This window comes from Triplophysa rosa, linkage group LG17, assembly GCF_024868665.1.
Source record: "Triplophysa rosa linkage group LG17, Trosa_1v2, whole genome shotgun sequence".
Lineage (NCBI taxonomy): Eukaryota > Metazoa > Chordata > Actinopteri > Cypriniformes > Nemacheilidae > Triplophysa > Triplophysa rosa.
In genome coordinates this window covers 6,622,129-6,634,584 of record NC_079906.1, presented here as the reverse complement: position 1 = coordinate 6,634,584, position 12,456 = coordinate 6,622,129, and the positions used below count along the sequence as shown (strand labels likewise).

Genomic DNA, 12,456 nt, shown 5'->3' with positions numbered 1-12,456 from the left:
TGAATTCATTCAAGACGACACAAATAGCTGGGTGGCCCCACTACCATTCCGCCAGCCACGGAGAAGGCTCCCCAACAACCGCCAATATGCTCTGAGCCACCTTAAGTCCTTGCACCGCACCCTTGAGAAAAAACCAGAGATGAAGTCCCACTTCAAGAACTTCATGCAGGCAATGCTAGATGCCCAGCACGCTCCACGAACAGAGGAGGGCAAAGAGTACTGGTATTTGCCCTTTTTTGGAGTCTATCACCCACAAAAGCCCTCACAGATACGGGTTGTCTTTGACTCCAGTGCACAGTTTGAAGGCGTATCCCGCAATGACGTGCTGTTCTCCGGACCAAACATGCACAACAGTCTGCTGGGTATTCTGGGAGATTCAGGAGGGAGGCAGTTGCAATCACAGCTGACATCCAGCAAATGTTCTACAACTTCCTGGTGCGACAGGACTGTAGGGACGTTCTGCGCTTTGTCTGGCACCAAGACAATGACATGAGTAAAGACGTGGTGGACTACAGAATGAGGGTGCATGTGTTTGGGAACAGCCCCTCACCCGCAGTGGCCACCTATGGATTAAGGAGGGCCGCGCAACAGGGAGAGGAACAGTATGGAGTCGACGTCCGACACTTCATAGAACGTGACTTCTATGTGGACGATGCTCTCGAGTCTGTCCCCACTGTACAACAGGCAGTTCATCTTCTCAAAAGGACACAGAAGATGCTGGCGGCCTCAAACCTGCGGCTGCACAAGATAGCCTCCAACAAGGCGGAAGTTATGGACGCATTCCCAGTGGAGGACAGGGCCAAGGATCTCCAGGATCTCGACCTGTTCATGGACGACCTACCAGATCAACGAAGTCTCGGAGTGAGATGGAACATTATGTCAGACTGCTTTACATTCCATGTCCCAGAGATGGAAAGGCCTTATACATGCAGGGGTGTGCTCTCCATGGTAAACAGCCTTTTTGACCAGCTCGGGTTCCTGGCACCAGTAACCGTACAAGGACGGCTTCTGCTCAGAGAGCTATCAGCACAGGTTTCTGACTGGGACACCACCCTTCCCGAGGATATGCATGAAAAATGGATGGAATGGCGAACTTCACTGCAACATCTTGGCAACATCCATTTGCCGCCTACATACTCACGCATTCCCTCCTCTAAGATCCAGAGCACAGAGCTATGTGTCTTATCAGACGCATCTGTGAAAGCTATATCCGCTGTGGCTTACCTGAAGGTCACCAGCACAGAGGGGAACACAGAACTGGGGTTTGTCCTAGGAAAAGCACAACTTGCTCCTCAGCCTGATCTCACCATCCCCAGGCTTCAACTGTGTGCAGCAGTCATGGCTGTAGAAATGGCAGAGATAATAAGTGAAGAGATTGACCTCACACTTGACTCCATTAGCTTCTATACAGATAGCAAGGTGATTCTTGGTTATATACACAATCAGTCAAGACGCTTTTATGTCTATGTAAATAACAGAGTTCAGCGTATCAGGCAGTCTACTGCACCCGCACAATGGCATTATGTACCAACTGATCAGAATCCTGCCGACCATGGCTCACGCTCTGTTCCAGCCTCAAAACTTCTCAGCACCAACTGGCTCTCAGGACCTTCGTTCCTTCATCATTCATCAGTGTCGCCGTCAGAACATGATACATTCAAATTGCTTGAACCAGAGAATGATGCAGAGATCCGGCCCGAGGTGAAAACTCTGTCCACGCACATCACAGAAAACCTCCTGAGCTCAAAGAGATGGGAGCGATTCTCCACATGGAAATCACTGACAAATGCTGTGGCCAACCTCCAGCACATTGCTCGCTGCTTTGCTCATCCTAAAGAAAATGAAGACTGTAATGCCTGGCACATTTGTAGGAGGGCGCCTTACCGTAACACTCTTGAAGAAGCAGAGAAGGTGATCATCAGAAATGTGCAGCGTGAAGTCTATGCAGAGGAATTCTGCTGCATTGAAGCAAAACGGGATCTGCCACATAGCAGCCCTCTCATAAAGTTGAACCCATCTATAGACAACAGTGGCTTGCTCCGAATAGGTGGCCGCATTAATCAGTCAGGCCTCGAGTTGAAGGAGACACACCCCATCATCTTACCTGGCAACCATCACGTCTCAACACTCCTTGTACGTCACCACCATGAGAGGATCCAGCATCAAGGGAGACATTTCACAGAGGGCGCAGTCAGAGATAGCGGCCTGTGGTTAGTTGGAGCTAAAGGGTGTATAAATAAAGTCCTCAACAAGCGTGTGAATTGCAGGAAACTCAGAGGAAAGATTGAGGAACAGCAGATGAGTGATTTACCTGCAGATCGTCTCCAGACGGATCCCCCCTTCTCATACGTGGGCTTGGACACGTTCGGGCCATGGGAGGTGTCCACCAGACGAACGCGAGGGGGACAAGCCAACAGTAAGCGATGGGCAATACTATTCACCTGTTTATGCACTAGAGATATCCACATTGAGGTTGTCGAAGAAATGACGTCTTCCAGCTTCATCAATGCCTTTAGGCGCTTTGTTGCTTTGCGTGGCCCTGTCAAGCAGCTGCGCTCAGATTGCGGCACAAATTTTGTTGGTGCATGCAGAGAGATGGGAATCACTACAGAACAGGGAAGAGTCCAGGACTACCTAAAGGAACAGAAGTGGAAACACAGGAGAACTGTCATCAGGGAAGGAGATGTGGTTCTTATCAAGGATAAGCAAGCGAGGAGGAACGAATGGCCAATGGGGGTCATTGTAAAGACTGTTCCAAGCCATGATGGCCTCATTAGAAAGGCTGAGATAAAGGTTGTTCAGCAGGGAACTACAAAGATCTATTATAGACCTATCTCAGAACTTGTACTCCTTCTATCCCCAGAGTGAATGTAATACTAGCAGTTAGGTTAGAAATGGTATCTTGAAGATACCAGACGGGGAGTGTTATGGCATCGCCAGTCTTAGATTTTAGTTGTGTATCCGGAGACTTTTATTTTGAAACCATTTGATACGGAGCGGACATTCAGGAAGTAAATACGCTAGATGAAGCAGCACGAAAATTCTGGTATCGGTTTCTCCTTGTTAGCCCTTTGAAGGCATTCCTTGTAAGTAGGAAGTAAAATATATGACTGTGGTGTTATTAAGTGTTAAGTGTGAGATAGATAATGTTAATTAACAGCTAAGTTGTTGTTAAGTTCCTATGCAACTGTTTACCTCATGCTTATACTTATAATACTTACCTTGTATGCTAACTGCTAACTACTCTACATACATAATTAATGACTTTCTAGGCTAGTTATGTGTTGCATTCGTTTTGTAATGCATTTGTAGTACTCAAATACTTTGCCCATACTGGTGTATATGTATTTGTATTTCAGTTTCACACCAAAGCATGATAAAGTTCTCAATACGCCCTTTTCACATGACGTCACGCATCGTCCGTTCTGCCGCGAAGCAGTGTATCATTACTTCCGCTAGCACTCCAGTTCATAAGGTGGCGGCCAGTAAAACTCAAGAAGAAGTTACTTCCGCTAGCGCCTCAGAATAGAGTTTACCAAGTGGCTTGCACATCTGCCACAAATACGTCTAGATGATGTACAACGTCTTGCAGACAAATTTTCGCTAACGACAAGATCAAAGCTAGAGAAAGGATACAAATTCTTCGTTGAACAGTACCTGTTTGATTATGAAGGTAAGTGTTTTGTTTTCTTTTTGTGTTAGCGAAGGTGCTAGGATAAGTACTTGAATACCTGTTCTGTCAAGTTTTTTTCCGCTGTTGTTAAATTCCAGCGCGACGGCAAAACGGAAGTTCTTCTTCTTCTTCTTCTTGTTTGTTGCAAGACGGATGTTATGATACACTGCTTTGCAAAAAGGCGGAAGTTAGGTGACGTCATTGTGAAAAGGGCGTATTGCAAACCCGGTGTACGAGACTCTTTGTGTGGAGGTGTTTAACTCGCTGGATAGCAGAAAAGTCATTCTGTGAGGCCAGTACATGTAATGTGAATTAGTGTTGTGATAATGGAGACAAATCATGCGTAAAACATCCAACATGGGAAAAAAAACTGCAAGTAAAGAAAAAGCAGATGCTAAGGGTGGATTTTTCCTGTGAAGCTGTTCTAGGGAAATGCAATGTACGCACATACTCTCCACTTTCTAGCATCTTCAAATGCATATGAAAATATGTGACACATGAAAACGAAGAAGAATGTACTCACCTTCGTGCCAGATGTGTATACTGTATGATTTCTTTTGTTTAACTGAACACAAAGTTTTGGAAATAAAAATATCTGTCACTTAATGTCCATATAGAATTCCTAAAATGGTGAAGCTCCGAAAAGCATTTACACCTATTTACTATAAAGTTACTCAATGACTCCAGAATTTTTAGTCATATCTATTTAGTATTTCGAACAATATTAGTGCAACATTTTTAAAATTGTGTTTAAAAGTCCCTGTGAGCCGGAAATTGCAATCTTTTTTACTAGACACATTTCCTAGTGAAAAGGCATTTCAAAGGAGAAAATGAGTGGGCGTGGCTTGCGTTTTTCACTACAAATTGATTGGATGTGTAAAAACAGCGGTTACATTGATTTTGACATGAAACTGGCAGCAGACTGACAGTTGAAGGGGAGGACTTAACGGATGCTCCGGCCAAGCTGTCTAATTAGTCATTTGAGATGAATAGTCATTTCAGGGCGGAAGTGCATTTTCAGATTTTAATTTAAGATTATGAGGGCACATGAATTTTAAAAAGAAAATGACCCACATTGATAAGCTATTTACTATAGATGCTGCAACAATTCATTAAAAAATAAGAATTGTCATTTTTTATTTCACTGGGACTTTAAAGGGAGTCTTGAAAAACTGCACTTTAAGAAAAGTTAATCACCAGTCTTCTGAGGGCGGTTTATGCTGGAATTCATGACAGATCCGTGAATGATGAGGAGCTGCAGGATTTCTTGAAAGTCAAGTGCTGGATATGACTAAAGGAGCATTACCCATGTTCAAATTGTAATGCATGATGAAAATAGGGTTCAGGGTATGGTAAGTCATTTAATGTATACCAATTAATATAAAGAATCACAATGTACATAAAAATTCAAATGTAATTGCACATAACACATTTTGAATTTAAGACATACTGTAAAATGTGGGTTGTATGTAGGCATCAAGGATTCCAATTGGCTTTGGGAATAATAACAAAATGTTTAGAGTCTTGTACTTCAGAGAAACATCTTATGTCAACTCAGACTCTGTTGAGCTTGGTCACAATAAGGACTCGCACAGACTGGTCAAATGAAGAACAAACACAAAGACCCTGTTTGTCGGGACTCCAGTCAAGACTAGAAATGGGTTGTGTAGACACTGTGACATTCTGCAGGAGATTCACAGTCCCAGCGACGCCCATATCTACATCATCCGCATCCTTTTTACTTCTTTGAGCTGGATACTCACTAGAAGACATTAGAACAACAAGAGTCAAAAATGGTCAATATAATAATGATAACTCACTCGTTTATCACACAATTTTTGACCAATAACCAGGTGTTCATGACAACAGGATAAGGCATTTTATACATTAATTGGTTTGCATGATTATATTTGCCCTGTTTAACCCTAGTTTACAGATGAAAAATCACTTACTATTTCCATAAATGTAGATTACCCGCTCCACCAGTTGTCATGAAGATGTCACGATTCTGAGGTAAATGTCTCACCTGCCATATTGTAGACTTATGAGCCTGAAATACAGAAAGCAAATGCATTGAACTCACATATAATTACATGAGTACACTACTCAAGAACAACACTTTTACAGAGTACAGAAACAGGCTCTTCACACATTGTGTATTCACTTCCTTGGAAACATACAAAACAAAGTACAATAAATTATTCCCAGCTGTGAAAGAGACAGGAAATAAACATTTGAAATACAATCCTCCAGTGAAACAGGGATCTTATTCACACGTTCCAACAATGTTAAAAGATAAACTCAGTAGCAGGTTGAAATACCTTTTCAGACACTGAAGCAAAACCTTTGGTGGGGTGCTGAGTCCTCATGTCAAACACATGAAATCTTCCCTCTAAAGATGTTGCCACTAGTTTGTTCATGTTGATGTCTTTTCTGTCAAACTCAACACAGCATACCTGTTATAGAAAAAAGCTTTGAAGTATTTGGTCATTTGGAAGCCGCACAACAGCTTGAGGTCGTGTATACTGCTTGTCGTCTCTGCATGTTCACTTATAATCATATTAACTTGGCATGGTTTCTTCAGAAAAGGGTTGTTTTTTGATGGTGATGATGAAGAAAATGTGAATTTGTGAAGCTAATCAGTGCATAAAATTAGAAATTAAAGCAAACACTGCAAAGGAATCTTCATTGACTATAATGGGGTGGATTCCGTTTTAACAAGTGTATGTGCTACACGTTTAGTGTAGTCACAGTGTCATTCAGCATTTGTTAATGAACACCAAAATAGAAACATTTAAAAATCAAAACACGCCCAAGTGAAAACGTTTTTACCCACTTACTCCATTTTTTATATTCGTCTCCCATCGTAAAGACATATTTCTAAGATCAAAAATTTTGATGTCACCGTTGTCATATCCAGCACATACACAGCGGTCTTGGTTATTGAAAGCATGACCTTGAAATAAAACAAGACAGTTAGTCCGATTTTCTCAAATGGGATATATATGAGTCTAACACATTTTTACAAATAGTTTACAATTTCCCATGCGAATACACTAATTTCCATAAGTTAAAGTAAAATGTAAAAATGAACTATTTCAAAGTTTGACCTTCAATATGAACGCGAAATACACACCAAAGGCAACAGTCCAACAATCTCTCTTTGTTTCTCCCTCCACTGGCTCCATGTTTGCCACAGGTGTGTCTTTTTGTCTGGGGTCCCAAACCTTAACTGTACCTGTTGGCCAACATGATACAAAATCAAGATTAGCAATAAATTGAAACCAAACAATCTAAGTGTCAGTACACTAGTTACCGTCTCTACTGCCAGTAACAATTTCTGGGGCCCCGTCCCCAATGCCCAGCCCTCCCACTCCATCAATGCTGTTTACGATCTCCTTGTGTGCTTTCACTGAGTATACAGGACAGTCAGGAACTTCAAGATTCCTGCAAAGCAAAGCGTGACAGATTTCTTTTACTTTCTCTATCTGGATGGTGAAAAAGACCAACGTTAGGAACAAAACCTACCAAACGTTGAGACTGCCATCAAAGTCTCCCGTGGCCAGATGCCTCTGCTGGAGAGATGTGGCCCCAAATGTTCCACATTTGATTGGCTTGGCCTTTTCTATCTGGAATATACAAGTTTTGTACAGGTTTTTAGTATTACTCGGTCCTAGCATTATTAAAAACTCTGCCAGCTTTGCCAGAAGAGACGAGTATAAGTGACTTTAGTTTGCTTTTCATATGAAAATATTTCATGGCTTTAGAAGATTTGCAAAATACAGCAGGCAACATATACTGTTATGGTGTCTCAGATGGCTCTTTTTATTTAGCTGACAGCAGGGTTGCATGGTATTTAAGAGCAGACAAACAGTAACTTATTAAAGTGATGATTAGCAATATGTGATACAATAATGCTTAAAGTTTGTAAAACCAGTGTAAACTACATTAACATATTTAAAAACTGAAAACTATATAACGAACATACTTTCATACTTTTAATGTAATGTAACTCTCTCTGTCTCACCAGTCTTTCTGCTATCTGAATAAACATTTGAATGTAACTTTTTGAAATATTAACATCATTTATTGCAAACCATTGCAATATGCATACTGCAATATTCTGATATGTCTTGTATGAAGAAAGGCAACATGGAGATTTCTCAAAACTTTTGTGTTCTTATTAAATAACTTTTAGCTTTTTGCAGGTTCTTGAAAGGCTACACAAAAACTAGGATGTTTCATCTCTATATAAAAACGATTATTGACCATGTAATATATCAAAAACATCAGTGATTAAATGAAAGGCTTGACACGATGAAAAAAATCTAAAAGGCGAACTCGAGGTAACCACACGCCGCTCCACTGTTGCCATGACAACCAGATGTTTGGAGTTTTCTAGAAACTCTACAAACAGAAGCGAATCTAACTTTACGAATAGACATGCAGATAAGTGTTTATTTGTTTAATGTGAAGTTAAACAGCTCAAACCTCTTTGACAAGCTGCAGTTCCCCGTGTTGTATTTCATAGATCTGCATTACTCCTGTTCCTCTGGCCAAGTTTCCCATACAAATAAACTTTGCGCTGCAGGGAATCCATTTACTCTCAAACACAGTGTAGTTCAAACTTTTCTGGATGTGCGCTATGATTTGCGGTTTCTCCAGTGTTGTTGTCATGTTTTTGGATTCAATTAAAACGAAAAATAAGGGAAAGTTAAATGCCTTGAATTGTTTTGACTGATCTAACGTTACCTCTGCACAGTGCGCTCGTGCGTTTCCTTCATTCAGGACCCTCCCTTTCCACAATACATAGCTGCCCTACTAGTAGCCTGATCTAAAAGAACTACAACGTCAAATTTTTAAACACAAGTAAGGAGAGTAAATTTGTCTATTTGTTCAAAAGGGAAATTAACTAAACAGTCACTGTTAACAACTAAAGGGCAGTATATGATTATTTTAACAACACATGGCACGATTCGGACAGCAATACGGTCCTTTCGCTAACATGGAGGACGCCACATGTTCATAACAAACATCTCCGTTGAACTTCAGTTTTGAAAATAACATTTTACGATGGAGTCGATAACAAATACAGCAGCTGATGTAACTGTAAGTATGGACAGTGACGGTAATCCAGACGGATTTGAGAAGGTGAAATCAAAAAAGAGTCAGAAACGCAAGCGGGATGCGGGAGAAGTGGACATGGACACAGGAGCAGTCAAGAGACCGAGCTTCCCACCCATATCAGGAGATCAACTGAGGGTATTGAACAATATCAAACATTATGTACATGTCGTTTGGTATTACATTAAAAGAGACCATGGATTATATGGGAAAAGGAACTTGCGATCAAATCAAAGTTTCCACTTGTTCTCAACGTTTCTTTAAAGTATATTGTATCACTTTAAAATGTCATAATTTAATAATTGTATTAAGACCCACACATGTGTGTATTATATTAATAGTAAAATGTTAACAATAAAAGGGAAAAGAACCATATTTAATAGACTGATGGGTAAATGATATTTGGTTTGTCAGATGTGTGGGCACATTGATTCTCAGACATAATTATTATCGTTTTTTTATAGGGAGGTGCGGATGAGATGCGTAAAGTGCCTGTTCCTGCTCACCGTTACACACCTCTAAAAGAAAACTGGTTGAAAATTTTCACCCCCATTGTTGAAAACCTGCAGCTTCAAGTCCGGTTTAATCTCAAAACAAGAAATGTGGAGATTAAAGTAAGCAAAGTCAATATGGTTGTGTCTGAAAAATGCATCATACTATTTGTTCAATTTAATGAATTGTTCTCTTATTTAACAGACATGCAAAGAAACTCAAGACATTAGTGCTCTCACCAAAGCTGCAGATTTTGTGAAGGCCTTTGTTTTAGGATTTCAGGTGGAGGTGAGTTAATCAGAGCAAACACGACGTGTATGAGATGCATACAGTATATTGAATATCATCATCTGAAACATTTAGAGAGATTTTTTAGCTCTGTAGTCCAGCCATACTTTAAGTAATTTATTATTATAATAATTGTTTTGAATTTGGAGTGATGTGTTACAATGTCAATTAACAGGACGCACTGGCACTGATCAGATTAGATGAACTGTTTTTGGAGTCATTTGATGTCACCGATGGTAAGTTGTCATTAACCTGAACCAGGTCATTTTGTCGGATTGTTTTGTCTAATTGTGTTTGTGTGTTTGCAGTTAAACCTCTTAAAGGAGACCATTTATCCAGAGCCATCGGTAGGATAGCTGGGAAAGGAGGCAAGACAAAATTCACCATTGAGAATGTGACGAAAACAAGGATTGTGCTTGCAGACACGTGAGTTATGGGAACACTTTGACAAAGAAATAAGTATAAATAGCGCTTTTATTATAAAATTGTCTGATCTGAATTGTTTGACATTAGGGGGATTGAATGACCAAGTGTGAAATTATAGACCATTAGTGTAAATACACCTTTATTTAACTTTTTTTCTAATGAATACAAATATTATTGGCATAACAATGTAAATAAGAAAATTCATACGTTAGTGTGATAATTGCATTTTTGAAGATGTTTCTGTTGCATGTTGTACGACAACAGGTCATGGTGACCACATCTGTTAAAAAGCACCATAAAAGTAGTGCTTAGAAATCTGACTTAAACTTTAGTCATCACAGAAGACTTGGAACATAGTTATTTGTTTGGAATAGAGGTGCACAGATATACTCATACGGAGGCGCGCTAGGACGGTTCGTGTTAGAGCAGTCAAAAATTAAATGTCATCACATAATGTTCTCTATTTTAAAAGGTAAGTGACTGTAAATGTCAGCATTATCATGTGTGTAAATCATTGAAGACTGTCGAGTGAAACAAGAGCTTATTCCGTTAGGAGGCTTCCGTGAATATTTAGTGTATACGTAACATTACGCTTCAACTAAGTTGAATGGTGCAACTCAAAAATATTTTGTAGTGCGTACGTTGTAACTTAATGCCCGTTTAATTCAAAACTACAGTAGGCTAAGTTGTAACTTATGCACAGCTGGTGCAGCCGGCTCCTAGTCAGTAAAATCAGTCTTGTTTAACTGGATTTCATTCATTAACTATATTTTCGCAAAAGTTTAAGTTGGGGTACTGCAATGTTTATTTTCTATAAAAAATGTTAACTTACTGCAAATGATAGCTAGCAAATTATTTTAAAATAATGTTAGCACATGAAAGCATTGCAAATAAATTGTTTACTTTACGTTCTTTGTGTATGTTTTTGACCAGCAAACTATGTGTAATGAAGAATTGGTGTAAATTACAGTAGAAGTTAAAGAATTTCTGTCTGTAAGGATTTTTTGGTCACCCTAATAAAATCACTGGGTCTTACCTGGCCACCTCTAAAAAAAGTTCTGGCTACGCCCCTGCGCGTACGTTCCGGATGATTGAGTCTCCGATGACCACAGCGTTGCATTCTGTCTCGCGGAGGGCGGCAAAGCGGTTCCTGGTCGGGATCTCGAAGACCGGTGGCGGCAGTTGGGTCATCGCTCCTGGCTCGCGCCTTTCGCCGTGGGTGTGACGGTGCAGGAGTGAAGTTCATTTGGGCTGATCGTGTTCTCGAAGCCTGGGCTCTGTGCAGAGAAACACGTGGAGTAGAAGTGGTAGGAGTATTAAAACCGCGATGAAAACTTACCGCGGTTTTGCGAGCGTCAGCTCGGGATGTTTCCAGCGCCGTTTTACGTTCTCGCAGCCGTGTCTGCTTCTCAAGTAAATCCTCCACTGCCTCCAGTTCCGACTGAAGTGCGAACGTTTCCTCATCTGCACTCAGAGGTACAAACACGTCTGAAACATTAGCCATTAGTGATGTAATAATGAGAACAGTGTGTTAAGCAGGCTGGTAATGCTAACAACCTGAGGGCTAATAGCGAGTGATCCGATAAAAATAATTTGTCAGTGCCTTTAAGGACGATTTTGGTATGGGATACACTTAAGGATAAGTTTTACAGTATTACAGTAATAAACAGCAATCTTTATTTTTTCCTCACTAATCATTACGTCTGCATTAAAATACAAAGTTAATGTATTTTTATGAAAACGCTGTTCGATCATTGTTTAAAAAAAACACATTTTGATGATAACCAATAACCTATAAGCAATGCATAAAAAATATATAACATAGCTGATCAATATGTTTGATGAAAACAAAATATACCCTTATGAGACAAAAATGGTCCGTGTACCTTCGGATAATTAATTTATTCGTTTTTGTTTTCAAAACAGAAAATCGAATAAACCGTTCACTTTTACATATTCCACCGTATACGACACAAATTTTTGGTTTGTTTTCCTCAATATTTCTTTAAGTGCATCGAATTAATATTCAACAAAACCAAAACGAAACATCCAAGTATTTTTCTTAATATAGCGCATTTTAGTCCACCGGAAGTTTAGCTGCACTGCAGCCTCTGGCGATCCTACGAAAATTAACCATGTTTTTTTGTGTTACAAGTGTAGTAACCACTACAGTAACCATCGTTTTTTACAAAAAAACATGATTTTCAAAACCATGGTTATTTTGTGATAACCATTGTTTTAGGACAGCTACCATGTTTTTTGGTTTTAACTGTAGTAAAACGTCTCGGTTACGTTTGTAACCCCGGTTCCCTGATGGAGGGAACGAGACGTTGTGTCGAACCGACAGATGGGGTTCGTCCTTGAGAACCAATCACTTCCGACTTCTTAGAAAAGGCCAATGAAAATTGGCGAATGAAATTTGCATGCCGGACTCCGCCCCCGGATATCCGGGT

At 40.1% G+C, this 12,456-nt stretch overlaps 2 protein-coding genes across 2 annotated transcripts; one reads left to right on the top strand and one right to left on the bottom strand.

Moving 5' to 3' along the window:
- Positions 1-4,995: 4,995 nt before the first annotated feature.
- Positions 4,996-8,547, bottom strand: LOC130567924 (dynein axonemal assembly factor 10). The gene is made up of 8 exons (XM_057356444.1): positions 8,165-8,547; positions 7,202-7,302; positions 6,990-7,120; positions 6,810-6,911; positions 6,514-6,629; positions 5,995-6,129; positions 5,626-5,723; positions 4,996-5,435 (listed from the first exon to the last, which is right to left on the bottom strand). The coding sequence occupies exons 1-8, from the start codon at positions 8,348-8,350 to the stop codon at positions 5,228-5,230; spliced, it is 1,077 nt and encodes a 358-aa protein (XP_057212427.1). The 5' UTR covers positions 8,351-8,547; the 3' UTR covers positions 4,996-5,227.
- Positions 8,548-8,661: 114 nt separating this feature from the next.
- On the top strand, positions 8,662-10,025 carry LOC130567926 (RNA-binding protein PNO1-like). The gene is made up of 5 exons (XM_057356447.1): positions 8,662-8,935; positions 9,262-9,411; positions 9,494-9,577; positions 9,753-9,813; positions 9,886-10,025. The coding sequence occupies exons 1-5, from the start codon at positions 8,747-8,749 to the stop codon at positions 10,005-10,007; spliced, it is 606 nt and encodes a 201-aa protein (XP_057212430.1). The 5' UTR covers positions 8,662-8,746; the 3' UTR covers positions 10,008-10,025.
- Positions 10,026-12,456: the final 2,431 nt, after the last annotated feature.